Genomic DNA, 18159 nt, shown 5'->3' with positions numbered 1-18159 from the left:
TCAAGTTTTCATGCAGCCTCGGCCAGCTCTCAAAGGGATTCCGAGACTCCTGGCTTCTCCTCGTGCTTCCTGCTGCTATGAATTGATGGATGTGGATGCATGGGGCCTCTTTTCACTGTTTGTTTGTGTCTGTGTGTGTTTATATGGAGACAGAGCCATCTGAGTCACAGAAAGGAATTAGTGGTCATTGTGTTCTTTTTTTCCTCCTTTCAAAAATTCCTATTTCTCATATAGAAGAAAAATGTCAAAATCCTGCTTTTTTGGTCTTTTCTCCCCGTGGCCACAAAGCTGGTATGTTTCATGGAATTTTCCTCCTAACCAAGAGAGGCCAAGTTGGCCTCCCAAATTCCTAATTAATTTGCCAAGACCGTTTGGTCACTGGAGTAGCAAATGGTGGGACGACAGTCAACATGTGTGAAGAAAGCTGCACACGGCGATGTTTACAAGCGGCTCCTGTCCAGTGGAGCAGGAAGGCCATTCGGGCGGCCGCACTGGGCCGGGCTCTCCTCTCGGGACTTGTCTGTTCTCACCCAACGGGGAGCGGAAGGGCCAGTCCTTGCTCACCGGGGCGCCGTGGGCAGGGGAGTCGGCGGCTCTGGCTGTGGGGCCTGCTTCTCGGGGCTCAGCTCTGACCTCCTTTCTGCTCGCTGTCCTCCCTGCCCGCCCTGGAGGGGACAGGCAACTCGGCAGTTCTGTGTTCAGTGCGTCTTTCTTGCCCACCTGCCATCAGGTCAGGCCTCCCTGGGATTTATGGTCTGGAGAGGGAGATCACCCCAGAGCTCCACTCCGGAGTGTAGAGTTATAAACAGGTGCGGGGGGACACAGAGGGCCAGTCTTCTCCTCTGCGTGGCCCGTGGGGCATGACAAGGGGCACGTCCCCAGGGGAGGATGCTTGAGCTGAGACCTAAAGGATGGATAGAAACTGGGACTCTGTGGAGGTCCAGCGGTTAAGACCGCTTCCAGTGAAGGGGACACAGGTTTGATCCCTGCTTGCGGAACTAAGAGCCCACACGCACTGTGGCATGACCAAAAAAACCACACACACACACACAAAGAATGGGTAGACATCAAGTAGACCTAAGTATATCTGTGCGTTGTGTGCACACGTCTGTACACGCTCATGCCCATGGATGCAGTGTGTTCACATGGTCAGGTGTGTGTCCAGACACACACATGGAGAGTTTATTCCATAGAGAAGGAACTAGGGTGGAGCTGTTGCCGGGGGCAAGAACAGGGGGAAGGACAGCTTGGGAGTTTGCAGTGGATGTGTACACACTGTGTACACGTGGACGACCAACAGGACCTACTGTACACACAGGGACCCCTGCCCAGCGTCACGTGGCAGCCGGGACTGGGGGGGCTTTGGGGGAGAAGGGATACATGGATGTGCATGGCTGAGGCCCTGTGCTGTCCGCCTGAAACTGCCAACGTTGTTAATCAGCTCTACTCCAGTGGGCAGTGAAAACGTTAAAGGATGGAAGGAGAGGGTGACAGCTGAGACTCGACTGCACCGTGAAGGGAGTTTTGGGAGGAAGGCTGGCAGCGAGTGAGAGCAGTGTCTCTCAGCCTACTTTTCATTCTCTTTCTCTTAAGGAGCCTTTTACAGAGATTTTCCCCCTTAGTCATCTCTTTCCATAAAATGTAGATACCACAGATAACTGCAGACCTGTTTAGTCCTATCTGTATGCACGAATATGTAAGCATGCGCTTCATACATGAAAAGAGGAAGCTTGTTCTTTACACTCCCAAGGGGTGGTTTTTCTCCCCTTTGGGAACTAGGTCACCCCCAGTGAAAATGCGTGAGTTGGAGGAGGGAAGGTTAAGAGATTTATAAAGCTGGATTTTGAATTGAGTCATAACCTTCATGTGAAAGAAGACAGCCTTTAGTATAGGGTTTGGTGAGCTGTGGAACGTCCACACGGAGCGCTTCCCGCTCCGGGGGTCCCTGTGGCCTCCTCCCGGTCAGCCCCCTCCCGCCAGAGGCAGCCACCGTTCCCACTTCTGTCTCAGAGACTGGTGCAGGCGTTTAGAGACGGCAGACTCCAGGACTGCCCAGGCCTCTGCTCTGACTGGGCCCGTGTGGCGCCTCCTCGGGGTCCGTTAGCGTCGGGCAGCATCCTCGCTGCCCCGCCCGGGCCTCTGCTCTGACTGGGCCCGTGTGGCGCCTCCTTGGGGTCCGTTAGCGTCGGGCAGCATCCTCGCTGCCCTGCCCGGGCCTCTGCTGTCCTGACGGGCCCGTGTGGCGCCTCCTCGGGGTCCGTTAGCGTCGGGCAGCATCCTCGCTGCCCCGCCCGGGCCTCTGCTCTACTGACGGGCCCGTGTGGAGCCTCCTCAGGGTCTGTCAGAGGCGGGCACCCGCCCGAGGCCTGACTGTGCCCAGCTCTGAGCGGCTCCCCAGCTCGTGGGGCGGGTCCGAGGCTATCTCCAGTCCGGGGTCCTTCCCGCCTTCCCAGGGCTCCAGCCTTCTGCTCTGAGTTGCCGTTTTCCTTGTGATCCTAGAATTCTGCTGGTTCCTTCCACGCCCCCCGTGTTTCTGCCCTGAGCTCCTCTAGAAACCCATGTGAGCACGCTAAGGCGCTCAGTCGTGTCCAACTCTGAATCCTGTGGACTGCAGCCGCCAGGCCCCTCTGCCCATGGGCTTCTCTGGGGAGGACACCGCAGGGGGCGGGGACACTGCAGGTAGGGGACACTGCAGGGGGCGGGGGCACTGTAGGGGGCGGGGACACCTCAGGGGGCGGGGGCACTGCAGGGGGCGGGGACACCTCAGGGGGCGGGGGCACCGCAGGGGGCGGGGACACCGCAGGGGGCGGGGGCACTGCACCGGTCAGAACAACTGCAGGGGGCGGGGACACCTCAGGCGGTCGCCGCACCCTCCCGCATGGCGTCTTCAGACCCAGGGACGGAGCCCGCATCTCCCGTCTGCTCCGTCAGCAGGCCGCTCCTTCACCTGGGAACGCCCAGAAGGGCGCCCTCTGCTGCCTCCTGAGGCCACGGGGCCCTTTCTGAACCCACATCGCCCGGCGAGCCTGTCGCAGCCCTTTCAGAAACCTCCCGGAAACGGACCCGTGTGCACACTGTATGAATAGATTCTAAGCAGAGCCTCCTCACGGCGCAGGGAACTCAGTGCCCCGTGGTGGCTGACGGGAAGGAAATTTAAAAAGCGGGGATTCACGCAGGCTCCGGGGAGGGGACGTATGTCTCCCTGTGGCTGATCATGTTAACGTATGGCAGAAACCCACAGTGTTGTAATTATCCTTCAGTTAAAAGTAAATAAATTTTTTAAAAGAGGTGCTATACCTATACCCATGACTGCCTCGCTTTGCCATACAGCAAGAAGCTAATATAACATCATAAGACAACTATCCTTCAATAGAAATTAATTAAAGAGAAATCTCCGAGAAGATTGCCAGCAGTCATTTCTGACTTCTTCCTTTCATCCGACCCATCCTGTGGTCCATCCTGTGTTCACCGAGGCCTCAGAGTTCTTGCTTGTGTCTGGCGCTGGGTCCTGGGAGTGCGCAGCTTGGGTGTCAGACGCCAGGTGTTTGACTCCCAACTTCACCGCTTCCATAGGACCCGGGATAACGACTTAAACTCTAAGCCTGAACACCTTTTTTTCTTTCACTGAGGTATCGTTGATGGGCAGTGTTATTTAAGTTTCAGGTGCACAGCATAGTGGTTAACAATTTTTAGGACTTTCCTGGTGACTCTGGATAAGAATCCGCCTGCCAGTGCAGGGGACTCAGGTTCCCCTGGTCCGGAAGCTCCCACGTGCAGGAGCATGTGCTGCAACTCCTGAAGCCCATGCTCTGCCTCCGCGAGGAGAGGCCCTCATCCCTCAAGGAAGAGCAGCTCCCGCTTGCTGAAACGAGAGAAAGAAATGAAGACCCAGTGCCGCTAATTCACTTAGAGAACAATTGTTGAAGGTTATGCTCCCTTTACAGTTATTACAAAACATTGGCTGTTTTCCCTGTGTGGTACTATAGGTCCTTGTGGCTTGTTTGTTTTTAATCTTTATTTATTTGGCTGTACCGAGTCTTAACTGCTGCCTGCAGGAAGGTCAGTCTTCATTATGGCATGCAAGGGACTGCAGGATCTTTAGTTGTGGAGTCTGTACACCTAGTTGCAGCATGTGGGATCTAGTTCCCTGACCAGGGATCGAACCCAGGCCCTGGAATTGGCAGCCCGGAGTCGTAGTCACTGCACCACCGGGGAGGTCCCGGTTTACTTATTTTATACATAGTAGTTTGTACCTTTTAATCTCCTACCCCTATCTTGCCCCTCCCCCGCTTAAATTCTTCACCTGCAACATGACACTTATAATAGTTGCAATTAAATGAAGTGTGACCCAGCATGGTAGCGGGTTCACAGTAAACAGTAAGTGTTTGCAGGTGTCATTTATTATATTGCTTGTTAGAATCTTTGTGTTATTCTGTGTCTTCTGGCTGACTCTTGCTTAAGTAAGTTTATGTTTACAAACACAGAGCACAAAGTAACAAAACAGTAGCCAAAATAGGATATCCTGGGAAACAGAATGGATGTGATCATGTGTTTCTGCCATATTGCAGCACACCATTACAATTCTGTCACTTTCTTAGAAACTCTAAACCTCCTTTCTCATCTTAGAATGGCAGTGTTGATTGCTTGATGGCGTGGCTGTGAGGATGAATAAGGAATGTGTATGAAGTGTCAAACCCCTTGCCTGTCACATGGCAGCCATTTCGTGAGCATCAGCTAACATATTTTTCATCATAAGATGCATAGAACATGAGATGTGACCCAATTTCAGAGTTTATTAAAGGTGCATCCAGAAATAAACAATTACTGGCATTACATCAAATTCCAGTCCCACTGATGGCTATACTTGTATCAGTGGGTTTGTTTTTGTTCCTTGTTAATCTGGGTCGGGAAGATCCCCTGGAGAAGGGAATGGTAACCCACTGCAGGATTCCTGCCTGCAGAATGCCATGGACAGAGGAGCCTGGTGGGCCACAGTCCATGGGGTCGCAAAAGAGTTGGACACGACTGAGCGGCCAACACACACACACAAGCTTGTTTTACCTTGAGGTGAAGCTAAGCACTTTTATTCGAAACTGTGGGAAAAGGAGTCTTACAAACCAAAGAATGACAAACTTTAGAAGTATCTCAGTATAGTCCTGAGCTGTTCCCAAGTCGATCTGCTGTGGGGTCCAGTGCTGGCTTCTTTATTTTGCTTTTTTATTTACTTTTGGTTGTGCTGGGTCTTCGTGGCTGTATGCCAGCTTTTTCTAGTTGCAGCAAGCGGGGTTATTCTGTGGCAGCGCAAAGGCTTCTCCTTGCAGGGTTTCTCTTGTTTGGAGAACAGGCTCGAGGTGCACGGGCTTCAGCAGCTGTGACGCTCCATGGTGTGTGGAGTCTTCCCAGACCAGGGATCCAACCCACGTCCTCTGCGTTGGCAGGTGGATTATCCACCGCACCACCTGGGCAGCCCTCACACTGGCTTTCTTTGCTCTCTGTCCCAGGAAACAGAAGGGCAGCCGCTGAGACATGGACGGCCTGGAACCCCTCCGTCCTTCGCAGACAGACGGGAACGCGATCCTTCTGTGTGTGTGTTGTGCTCAGGCGCTCAGTCCTGTCCCACTCTTTGTGACCCCGTGGACCGCAGCCCGCCAGGCTCCTCTGTCCATGGGGATTCTCCAGGCAAGGATAGTGAAGTGGGTTGCCATGCCCTTCTCAGGGGATCCTCCCAACTCAGGGATCAAACCCAGATCTCCTGCATTGCAGGCGGATTCTTTACCACCTGAGCCACCAGGGAAGCCAATTTTTCTGGGTCCCAACTACATAGTGTGAGGCCAGCTCTGCGGGGCTCTTCAAAATCAGGGAACCCCAAGCCTGCCTCCAGGTGTAAAGGCAGGGACCTCCCCAGGCTGACCTCTGTCTGCTAGAAATTCGAAGCTGTCCCAACCAAAGCTGGACATCCTTTTACAAAGCCATCCTCCTGGATTTACCCGTGACCAACCCAGGTGCCATGGGGAGTAAAGATAGCCATAGCAGTGTCTTTCCCTTCTCTGCAAGCGCGTGACCTGCAGAAGACCCCACAGTTTGAGGCGGTAAATCAGGGACAGTTAGCTTCCTTTATAAACTACGAGAAATCTTGGGAAGCAGTGGTTAAGTTAGTATTTCTTTGCCACATAAATGTTGAAAGAAAGTTAGTTCAAGACTGAGATATGTCGCTGAGGTTTGTGTTTTTGCTTTGATCACGTTCCATTCCCAGCCCCACCTCAGGGTCTAGGATGGCTGCTGTTACTCCAGCCGTTAGGTTTACATCCCAGGTATCCACAAAGCAAGAAGGGAAGCAGAGGGCACTGTTCCTCCCTTTAAGACGCCCCCGAGAAGTTGCACACACTGCTCCCGTTGTCGACTAGAACACAGCCACATACGGCCGCACTCAGCTGCAAGGGGGTCTGGGAAATGCTGAGTTTATTCTGGGCGACTCCGGTAGATTCAAGTGTGTCCTGGTCCCAAAAGAGAAGATATACTTAAGTCCTAACTCCCAGTACCTGAGAATGTGACTTGGTTTGGACATAGGATCTTGAAAGAGGTAATAAAGTTAAGATGAGCTCATTAGGCCTTCATCTAGTTTGACTGGTTTACTTATTCAAAGGGGCTACTTGGACATAGATCCACACAGAAGAAAGGTGATGTGAAGACGTGTGTGGAGAAGATGGCCACGTGATGGCGAGGGATGTATCTACACACCGAGGGTTGCCAGCAAGCATCGGATGCCGGAGGGTGCAAGGAGGGGTCTCCTATAGAGCAGGAGGAAGTGCGTGGCCCTGCTGGTACCATGATTCCACACTCAGCTTCCAGAAGGAAGCAGTCTCCTATAGAGCAGGAGGAAGCGCATGGCCCAGCGGGCACCGTGATTCCATACTCCCAGCCTCCAGAAGGAGGGGTCTCCTCTAGCACCGTGACCCCACACTCTCAGCCTCCAGAAGGAGGGATCTCCTATAGCCCAGGAGACAGTGCGTGGCCCAGCGGGCACCGTGGTCCCACACTCCCAGCCTCCAGAAGGAGGGGGTCTCCTATAGAGCAGGAGAAAGCGTGTGGCCCTGCTGGTACCATGATTCCACACTCAGCTTCCAGAAGGAAGCAGCCTCCTATAGAGCAGGAGGAAGCGCATGGCCCTGCTGGCATCGTGATCCCACACTCCCAGCCTCCAGAAGGAGGGGTCTCCTATAGAGCAGGAGAAAGCATGTGGCCCTGCTGGTACCATGATTCCACACTCAGCTTCCAGAAGGAAGTGGCCTCCTATAGAGCAGGAGAAAGAGCATGGCCCAGCGGGCACCAGGATCCCACACTCTCAGCCTCCAGAAGGAGGGATCTCCTATAGCCCAGGAGACAGTGCGTGGCCCAGCGGGCACCGTGATTCCATACTCCCAGCCTCCAGAAGGAGGGGTCTCCTCTAGCACCATGACCCCACACTCTCAGCCTCCAGAAGGAGGGATCTCCTATAGCCCAGGAGACAGTGCGTGGCCCAGCGGGCACCGTGATTCCATACTCCCAGCCTCCAGAAGGAGGGGTCTCCTCTAGCACCATGACCCCACACTCTCAGCCTCCAGAAGGAGGGATCTCCTATAGCCCAGGAGACAGTGCATGGCCCAGCGGGCACCGTGACCCCACACTCCCAGCCTCCAGAAAGAGGGGTCTCCGCTAGCACCGTGACCCCACACTCCCAGCCTCCAGAAGGAGGGGTCTCCTCTAACACCGTGACCCCACACTCCCAGCCTCCAGAGCTACGAGACGGTGAATCTGTGTGCCTAACGCACGCGGTGCACTGTGGGCACACTAGAAGCAGAACAAGCGAAGCCTCTGTCCTCATGGAGCTTCAGGTCCAGAGATGAGGCAGATGGTCATTATTCACTCAGATATTTAATTACGAACTGTGGTGTGTCTGTTTGGTAGGAACATGACTGGGAGCAAGACTTGAGGCCTCACATACACGTTTTTGTGAGTGTGCGCGTTTCTTTGTTTTCAGAATTCCGTGCTCAAGGTTGCAAAGTCGTGTGCTGAGCCTGCCATTTTGCCTTTAATTTTAGAGTCTCTTGCTTCTACCCAGCAGTTTTTTCTGCCAGATAAAGCCAACTATTGTTGGTATGACAGTTCCCGCTTGCAGGTCCCCCAGGAGAGCCTGTGAGGGGGAGGAAGATGACGGGAGCCAAGTCGGGAGGACATTCGTTTGGCAGAGGGTTGGCCCCTGGAACGGGAATTGATTGAGTTGACTGAGTGCTTTGTTTCCCAGATTCCTGTCCCTGCCCGAGTCTCTTCCATCTCAGTGAACACCATTACCATCCACCCCGTTGCTGAGGCCAGAAACCTACAAGTCATGCTCGTCATTTTCTTTTCCCTCCAATTCCAGATGCTTCCAAAATATCTCAGATGCCTCTGTTTTTATTTTCCCAAATCCAAACCACTGTCTCCTCTCACCAGGACTACTGTGGCTCTAACTGGTCTCCTTACACCTACTCTTTTTTTCTTTACACGTAAAAATTTTTTTTCCAAATTTTTGGCTGCGCTGTGTTGCTGCACACAGATTTTCTCTAGCTGCAGCGAGCCGGGGCTTTTCTGTAGCTGCAGTGCGCGAGCTTTGCGTCGCAGCGGCCGCTCTGGCCTCACAGCAGGGCCCCGGGCGTGGAGCCTCGGGAGTTGTGCCCCGTGGGCTCCATGGGTGAGGCTTGCGGGACCAGGGGTCACACCTGTGTCCCCTGCACAGGCAGCCTCCCAAGCCCTGGGCCAGCAGGGAGGCCCGCCTACACCTACTCCTGCAGCCTCATTCATTCTCCGCCCGGCAACCGAGGCAGCCAGGCGCTGCCGCTCCCCTGCCTGATGGCCATCATTGGTTCCACGTTGAGATCAGGGTAAACTCTCAGAGGGTTACCTCGGCCTCCCAGGCCCAGGTGATCTGACCTCTGCTTGCCTTTCAGACCTCCTCTCCTGGCCTCCTTCCTCTTTGCTCATCTCCATTACCACGTGTTAACTCCTCAAGCCAGTGGTTGCGCTCTCTCCGGAAAGTGAAAGTGAAAGTCACTCAGTGTCCAACTCTTTGTGATCCCATGGACTGTCCATGGAATTCTCCAGGCCAGAACACTGGAGTGGGTAGCCTTTCCCTTCTCCAGGGGATCTTCCCAACCCAGAGATCGAACCCAGGTCTCCCGCATTGCAGGCAGATTCTTTACCAGCTGAGCCACCAGGCAAGCTTGCATTTGCTGTTTCTTCCACCTGGAATTCTCTTTTCTTGGCTCCTTGTCTCTGACACCTCAGTTTTCACGCTTCCTCCTCTTTGGTTTCGCTGGGAAGCCTTTGTTTGTTTGTTTGTCTCTCTACTCGGCACGTGGGGTCTAGGTTCCCCAGTCAGGGATCAGGCCTGCACCCTCTGCAGGGGACGTGTGGTCTCAACCACCGGGCACCAGGGAAGTCCCAGGAAGGGAAGTTTTCCTAGCTTTTCTGCCCACGTCTCATTGGCTGAGATTGTACTGTTCGGTCACTGCAGAGGGGGCTGGGAATTGAGTGTTTCATCTTCCGCCTTTCCTAGGGCGAGAGAAAGGGTGGACAGAATGAGGTGAGTTGAACCAGACCGACGGTGTGTGCCAGAGCCCTTGACGCTCTCAGTTCCCTGCTTATTTCCTTCACGGATACGCATGTGTTTCTTTCGATCCCTTCCAGGACACACGCTCTATGAGGGCAGGGATAATAGCTAACCCTTTTTTTTTTTTGCTACATGCTCATTGAATGTTTGTTGAATCAATAAATTAACTCCTGTGGGTAGAGACAGTGCAGACTCTACTTCAAGCAGCATCACCTCTTTACTAGAGTAAAAAAGTTTCTTAGCGCAGCAGGTAGACAGTGGAATTTCATTCTAACACCTACCGCACCACATGACACTTAACAGGTGCTCACCGTTATTTTTAAAATCTCAATTAATTGATTCCATTTATTCAAGTGTCAAATAAATAGTTGGGAGTCAGTTCCCGAAGCTCTGTAATTATAAGACAGACAAATATAAGGTGTCCCGCAGAGCAAAGGCAGCCATATCATTCATACGAAAATCGCTGGCATCTGGCCTGGGGCAGAGTTGGTGCCCATGTTTGTCTTCTAAATGAATTTGAAAATGGATGTCCAGACAACGCATTAGTTATTTCAGATAAAGAGGCAGATGGCATTGAATGTAGTCGTATAAAAAGGTAGTCTTTCTGTTTAACATTTTGGGGCACCCGTCCGATCCTTTCAGTAGATATAATGGAGAACTAGTGAGAACAGTTCTAAGGTCAATTAAAGCCACATTTGTTGAGTGATATCACGTGATGAGAATCGTGCTAGGTGCATTGTCTCTGCTTTATCACTGTTAGCAGCAATTCTGGACAGAGGTATCGTCTCCAGTTTTACAGACAGGAAAAAAAATGTGGTTCAGAGGGTTAAGAACTTTGCCTGAGGTTAAGATTTGTGTTTGAATTCAGACATGCCTGACTCTGGACCCTGTGCTTTGGAACCGTTATTGTAAGTGTGTGGAACTGATTATATTACAAGGAAAAATAAGCCCAAAATGCCCTTACTGTGTCTTAGGGATTTAGCTGATCCTGTGGACAGAGGATAATACTGCGTTTGGGTTGGTGCTCCCGTGCTTGTTGTGAAACTGTGTCCTCTAAGATCATGACAGTGATGGACGGCATTCTTGTGAGTTAAGAAATTCAGATCAATAAAAGTCTTGACAGTAAAGGCTTGAGCTTTGAAAACCAGAAAGAATGTGTCCATGTCTCCGAGCTTTCTGGATCCCAAGGATTCGAGTGGCCCAAAGCAGTTCATCTTTAAGCTATAATCTGACAATATAAGCTGGGCTCCTGAACGGGTATGTTCTGCTGGTTGGAAGGCTGAAAGCATGAGCCTTAGTGTCCCGTGATAGCAAGCGCAGACCCTGACGATGCAATCATAGGGAGCCTCGCGCAGCATGCGAACTAAGCGCTGTCAGAAGCCGTGCTCCGCCCAGCCCTCAGCACCCGTGCCCCCACTCTGCCTGGCACTGGTCCGTCCTCATCGCGGCTGCGCCGTCTTTAGACCTGTCTGCCTCTGCCCTGAGGATCCGTTTCCTGCTCCCTTTCAGCCCCGTGCACACACATCCTCCCCATAAACCGGAGAGCGGATATTCAGAAGGCCTCTGATTGGCAGGGACCCGGGCGGCTGTGGTCCCCGCAGGCCTCTCTGGGCCAGAGTAGACCTTGCTGGTCTTGCGACATCGCTTTCAAATTAGTTTGACTTCTGGGAGGGGAAAGAAGTCGTTGACAGCATTCAATGGTCATTGGCTCTCATCCAGGGCAGATTTATAAATGTGTTGGAAGTTCACCCATATAAAAATGTCTTTTGAATTTCCAACACCAACAGAAGTGTTATTTCCACTACCAGTAATCAGAAACTTAGAGCTGAAAAGATTCCACTGGTTCTTAACATTATGTAGGGGTCATATGCCTCTTTGAGAATGTAGTGACAGCTGTGGGCATTTTTCCTAGAAGAAAAGGGGTGTGTGTGTATGAGAGAGACAGAAAGTGAGAGAATTACGGTTTCACACAGTTTAACGCTGTTTGTGGATCATCTACCTTTGGACCCCAGGATCTGAATCTCCTGGTCTAACCTCCTCATTTTACAGGTAAGGAAAGTAAAGTCCACAGAACTGTAGTGACTTATTCAGGCTTAAGGAAGATAATCAGAACTAGGATCTAAGCACTCCTGACTGTGCTGTGAAATTGTGCGTGTGTGTGCGTGTGTGCGTGCACACATGTGTTTGTGTCTGTGTGTGTGTGAGAGAGAGAGAGATATCAGTTTTAATGCCTGGCCTGCCCTGGGGAAACCCAGTTTGTATTATTTCCATCCCTTCTCTGCTCCACCCCTGCCATCATAGTCATTTCCGTAATTAATATGATCTGGCCTCTCTTGAGTTTACATTATGTTCAACTGTTTTTAACAGTAATAATGAAAATGCTTTGCTTTGGTTAAACATGGGTCAAAGAATATTTTACATTTCTCACAACTTCCTGAAACAGAGCTGAGCAAGTACTATTAGCTCCATTTTACACGTTAGAAAATCAGAGACCCAAGTTAAGTTGTTCGGGGTCAAGTGCAGAGCGAGTTCCCGCTCTTCTCGGCCGTGGATTCCAGCTGGGGGCTGGAGTTCTGTCTAATCCTCTGGTTTAAAATGAGCATGAGCAGGAACACGCAGGTCCTTCAGTGATCGCCCTGACCACTGCTCCTCAGCCTTCAGCGTCCCTCAGAATCACCTGGAAACCCTGACGACAATATCCAGAGGTCGGGACTGCCGGGTCTGGGGCGAGGCTTGGACGCCAGCGCTTTTCAGAAACTCACAGGTGATTTCCTCGTGCAGCCGCCGAGTGAGGCGCCACCCAGACCTCTGAAAGGATGTGCTCAGCGCTGCCTCATCCTTCCATGCTTGGAAGAGGGGCTACGCTGGTTCCACGCCTCAGGTTCAGACGGAAGGCGGGGTTCCGTGGCTTCTCTCTGAAAGATCCTGCAAAGGCGTGTGGATGGTGTGCGTTCCCCATGGAGGTGTTTCCTCGCTGCGTTTCGGTTCCGAGCATATCTAACTCATGATGTCACACTTCTCAGGAAGCCCGACGGCAGCCCCCGGCCCCCTGACCGTGTGCCCGAGCCCCCATGACGTCTGCCTTCATCTCAGCAGCTTTGAGTCGCTGCAGCCGGGCCTGGTGGCGTTCCGGAAGCCCGGCTCCCCGAGAGCCAGCCTCAGACACAGCTCTGCTGCACGGCCCGAGGAGGGACGGGCTTCCAGGACGGGCTTCCAGCCCCTTTGGATGACGAGCTGCCACAGCGCTGCCCGGGCATAGCTGCGGCCCTGCAGCCTGGGCAGATCCCACCGTGTCCTGTTCTCTTTGAACGGCAGAGGTTTTTTTAAAAGAGAAGGAAAATGTACCATATACTGTCCTGAGGCAAGTTTAAGGTTGGTTTAAGGAGTTTGATTTCTTATGAATTCAAATATGTTTCGGGTATTTCGGTTTAAAACACGGATTTTTCCCTGCCGAGGAGAAAGTGTTTCCTTTCCCCCTCCTTCTTGCTGCTAGGCCTGCAGCCACCCAGATTTGGCTACAGCTTGTGCTGAGTGGGGAAAAGCTCCCCGGGCAGGCGTTGAGATGGGGCTGTTTTGCTGGGGGGCAGGGAAGGCCAGCCATCTGCCCAGGAGGCCCCCAGAGCCCCCCGCTCTCAGACGAGAGAGAAAGCTGCCTTTGTCTGGGGCCGCGTGTGACCAGCTGCTGGACCTCGGTGGGGCCACAGTGGCCTGCATGTACCCACAGCTGGGCCGATGAGGTCGAGTTCCAGAATAATCAGGGCCAGGCACAGAGCATGTCTTTGTGGGCCCAGAGGTGGCCTGACCGCCTGCTGCCTTGAGAGGTGGGGGGCGGGGTACCAAGTGTTCTTACGCTAAGTCGCTCAGTGGTGTCTGACTCTTTGAGACCCCATGGACTGTAACCCACCAGGCCCCTCTGTCCATGGGATTCTCCAGCAAGAACACTGAAGTGGGTGGCTGTGCCCTCCTCCAGGGGGTCTTCCCAACCTAGGGGTCGAACCCGATCTCTTATGTCTCCTGCATTGGCAGGCGGGCTCTTTACCACGAGCGCCACTGGGGAAGGCCCAAGGTGCCGTGGGCCACCCCTTCCGTGTCAGCTGGAATCCAGAGCTGCGGGTCCGTGTGTAGGGCCCGACGTGATGCCTCTCAGACTCTGGAAAGTCTGAGGTCACCCTCTCTCGGAGCTTCTGATCGCGTGGAGATGTGATGTATACAGAGAGTGCTGGAAAAAAAATGTCTGTAATTAGGTGTTCCGTTTGGGGTTTTTTGTTTGTTTATGTGTCTGCATCAGCTCTTATTTCAGCTTGCAGCATCTTCTTTACAGACGTGGGATCTCTGGTTGCCGCATCCGAGCCCTTAGTTCCCCGACCAGGGACGGAATGCAGCCCCACCGTGGAGCATGGAGCCTTAACCTTGGACCATCAGGGAGGTCCCGGGCGTTCCGTTCTGCGGTCCCGAGTCCACGCCCGCCTCCACTGCACCATTCACCGGCTCTGTCTGGACTCCCAGTGTGAGTCCTCACCCCACACGCTCAGCGCTCTGGGACATGTTCTGTCTCATCTGGAGGCCAGCGTGTCTCATCCGCACAGCAGTGCCTCCGAGTCCTTGCTCACCTTTGCCGTCCACCTGCTTCTGTCGGTCCTCAGCCTCCCTTCTCAGGTCTTCCAGGCCTGTCTGTGCAGTCAGCTTCCATCTCTCAGATTTCCACTGCTGGAGCCGGAGCTCTGACTCTCTCACCCTCTGTCTCAAGCCTGTGCGACTGGTCCTTTTTGACGCTTCTTTTAGAGGGTCTGCTGGTGGGCGAGGGAGTCCTTGTTGGACTGGCAGTGGGAGGAGCAGGTAGATACAGGCTGGTGGTTGGGGCGCCAGGGCAAGCTGGAAGCTGCCCGCCCTTCTGCGTTCGTCTCTCACCTCAAGGGCGATGGAGAACCAGCTGTGAGCCCATCAGCGTTGCCGCGTGTGTGCTAATAACTTCTTCCTACTACTCATTCCCCTCTCCCTGGGCACTCAGCGAGTCCCTCGGTTGTTTATGGTTCCCAAACCTTTATTTCTGGTTGGGTGGCTCCAGCTTTCTTTCCTGAAGGTTCTGAATTGGGATTACTGGGGAGGCTGGTGGAGAAACCTCTGGAGGATTATGCGGGAGCCCTGGGTTCGACCCCTGGGTGGGGAAGGTCCCCTGGAGAAGGGAGCGGCTCCCCACTCCAGTGTTCTGGCCTGGAGAACTCTGTGGACTGTACGGTCCATGGGGTTGCGGAGCTGGACACGCCGGGGCGTCCGTGCGTGCTGAGCTCATGGCCAGTGCGGTTGAAGCCGCTTGCTCGGCCGGGGGCAGGACCCGGGTCCCGAGTCTCACAGGGCGGGGCGGGCCGCGCCCCACGGCGTCTCTGCCGGCCTCTGTCACCAGGGCAGCGGGAGCCGCGCCGGCCTGCACACCCACACACAGATGCTACGTGGACTTCTCCTGAGCCCACGTGACTCCGAGGCGGCCTTGGAGAGAGACTCTGGGAAGCGGGCTTCTCGCTTGGCTGAGTTGACACCGCGTAGCTCCGTTCCCTTGTTTATATGTTTGTCCGTCCTAATAACCGGCCCTCAGAATGTTCCTGGTACAAGGACGAGGAGGGGACGGGGAGGGTGAACGGATCCGTCCAGTGAAGGATAACGCGATGCCCACACAAGGGGCAGCTCCTTCTCTGCGCGCGGTCCTGGTGCAGCTGTTGCGTGTGGAACTGTGTTGCACGGTCTGGAATGAGGCTCACCACTGTCTCTGTGAGCAGCAGCCCGCTCTGTCTTGCTCCCTCTGGCTGCTTGAGGCCGGGGCCCAAAGTGGATGAAGTGTTTAAGGCAGGAGTCCTGGGTTTGGTCTTCTCTCCAAACTTCTAAGAGAACTGGTTCTGGCAAACCCGAGTTGTATACACGACTTGGCTTATTTTGGCTACTTCGTGAAAGAAGCAGTATGACCAGCCTGAATGTGGCCATCTGGAAAATGTTCCTGGAAGCATGGTTGAATACCCAGATTGGAAGTTAGCTTTTCAGGGTCAGCCTATAATCACTTTCTTACATACAGGCTTAGCAAGAGGAGTTTGGTCCTGGCTGAGAATCCAGTGGATTAGCCTTAGAAGTAAACATTCATACAGGCTGACCGGGAGGGTAGACTGCCTAATGCAGCTATGTCTGGTATGTCCTCTGGGCATGGTGGGAAGGAGGAGCCGGTCTCTGTCGGGCTCAGACATGCTACACCTAACGGGTGTCGTCTCCCGTCCTCTTCGTCACACAGCCCTATGAGCTGCAGATTAGCTCTGTCTGATAGCCGAGGCTGAAAGGGTGACTCAGAGCCTCTGGTTGTGCGACTGAACGGCAGAACCAAGAGCCAGGTTAGCCCAGGTCTGTCTGGCTGCAGGGCCCCGAATCCTTCCATCATATCACGGCGCCCTTCGCATCAGTGGACACTGCTTTCCTTTCTGCTCTTCAGCTCGTCCACGTGGCTAACCTGGGCAAAATGTGTTCTCAGCTCTGCCAGGGCTTAGGCATTTCCCCGGGAATGGAGATATCCACACATTCTCTGCATCTGTGTGCGAGGCTTCCGAAGTGGCCGTGACCCGGAGTGTAACACGCTGGGCCGCGGCGGGAGCCGGGAGCTGGCCGGCGTTGCTGCCCCAGCCCTGCGCCGCGTCGGTGTGGAGCTCTCCTGCCTCTCTGGCGCAAGCCCCTGAGCTGAGACCGTCTGGGGAGGCTGGTCGGCGGCCTCTTCTCTGGGCGCACGGATCGCTTGGTCCTCAGTACGGCCGCGGCCGCCGGTCGCGTGAGGAAGGGGCTCCAGAGCAGAAGGGTGGGTGTCGCCCCCTTTCCTGGGAGCTCTGTTTCCACTAGCCTTCTCTGAGACGGCCCCGGGGTCTGGGTCCCGGATGCTCCGGGACGGCCCCGGGGTCTGGGTCCCGGCTGCTCCGGGACGGCCCCGGGGTCTGGGTCCCGGATGTTCCCGGACGGCCCCGGGGTCTGGGTCCCGGCTGCTCCGGGACGGCCCCGGGGTCTGGGTCCCGGATGTTCCCGGACGGCCCCGGGGTCTGGGTCCCGGCTGCTCCGGGACGGCCCCGGGGTCTGGGTCCCGGCTGCTCCGGGACGGCCCCGGGGTCAGGGTCCCGGCTGCTCCGGGACGGCCTCGGGGTCTGGGTCCCGGATGTTCCCGGACGGTCTCGGGGTCTGGGTCCCGGATGTTCCCGGACGGTCTCGGTGTCAGGGTCCCGGATGTTCCCGGACGGTCTCGGGGTCTGGGTCCCGGATGCTCCGGGACGGCCCCGGGGTCTGGGTCCCGGATGTTCCGGGACGGCCCCGGGGTCTGGGTCCCGGATGCTCCGGGACGGCCCCGGGGTCTGGGTCCCGGCCGCTCCGGGAGGCCTCCGGGTCTGGGTCCCGGATGCTCCGGGACGGCCTCGGGGTCTGGGTCCCGGATATCCTGCCCCACAGGAGGTTGCTCCATGCCTAGTCCTGTTTATAATCCTTTTACTTTTCCCGTCAGAACCCTACCCACTAGACAGGGGTGTGCGTGTCTGTACAGAGCGCACATGCACGCGCGTGCACACATGCATTTTGTTCTCAGCCCACATCGGAGCAGAGGAACAAGACTGCCCTCACTCAGGAACGCCTGGTCGCCCAGCGGTGAGGACTCCACGCTCCAGTGCAGGGCCTGAGCTCAATGCCTGGCGGGGGACTGGGAGCCCGCAAGCTGTGCGGCACGGCCAAGTAAAAATATTAAAGACAGACAGAGGATCAGACTCACACTTACATGCTAGAAAATACCATCAACGCACAACAGACCCCCCCCCCGTGATTAAAATAATATATGAAAAACACCTGGGGGTGGGGGGAGTGGGAGGGAGGCTCAAGACAGCGGGGACACGTGCACACCTGTGGCTGACACGTGCTGGTGGATGGCAGAGACCAACACGGCCCTGTGAAGCAATGACCTTCCAATCAAAAACAAGTAAATTTAGAAACCATATGGAAAACACATGGCCTTTGTGAAAACAAAGTTGTAATGCATGTTTTTGCATTATAAAAACATGAATAACCTTATGAATAATGTTAATGTGTTCTGTATCTCATTGAATTGAACATCTTGGGTATATTAATTTTACATTTTATAATTCAGAAAAAAATTCAGAATAAAAGCATAATTCAGTATAATTCAGAAAAATTATAATTCAGAAAAAAGCATAATAATTTCTGAGTGTCAAATGGCTAACGAGAAACACTCTAAGGGTAAACTGCTAATTGAGTAAAGGTTTCTTGTGGAGGACAGAATTCGGCGTCAGTGAGGAAGCGTGACCTGGAGCCTCTTTGCTTTGGCCCTCGGCTCCTGTGGGAGTGAATGCTTGTGGTCGGAGCGTGTCTCCAGCTGGTGGAAGACCCAGTCTGCAAAGAGGGGGATTCTAGGGGGCTTCCTGCATCCACGGGGCCCAGCTGTGTGTGGGAGGAGCGGGGCCGTGATCACAGCGTATCTCCTGCCGTGTGCAGCCTCCCGGGCGTCGGGTTCCTCCAGC

The 18159-nt window shown here is 54.3% G+C and overlaps 1 protein-coding gene across 4 annotated transcripts in view; it reads left to right on the top strand.

The window, feature by feature from the left end:
* DEPTOR (DEP domain containing MTOR interacting protein) overlaps window positions 1-18159 on the top strand; it is a 161654-nt gene that overhangs the window by 121595 nt on the left and 21900 nt on the right. The window contains exon 9 of one of the 4 annotated variants that reach the window (XM_065903052.1): window positions 5502-6176. The exons of the other annotated variants lie outside the window; for them this stretch is intronic. Coding sequence (XP_065759124.1) covers window positions 5502-5783 — 282 coding nt within the window. The 3' untranslated portion in view covers window positions 5784-6176. Of the gene's footprint in view, window positions 1-5501; window positions 6177-18159 lie in introns of those variants that run through there. 4 annotated transcript variants of the gene reach the window in all.

The sequence above is a fragment of the Muntiacus reevesi genome, chromosome 12 (assembly GCF_963930625.1).
Source record: "Muntiacus reevesi chromosome 12, mMunRee1.1, whole genome shotgun sequence".
Taxonomy (NCBI): Eukaryota; Metazoa; Chordata; class Mammalia; order Artiodactyla; family Cervidae; genus Muntiacus; species Muntiacus reevesi.
Note: the sequence above shows the minus strand (reverse complement) of the source record. Positions and strands in the feature narration are given on the sequence as shown.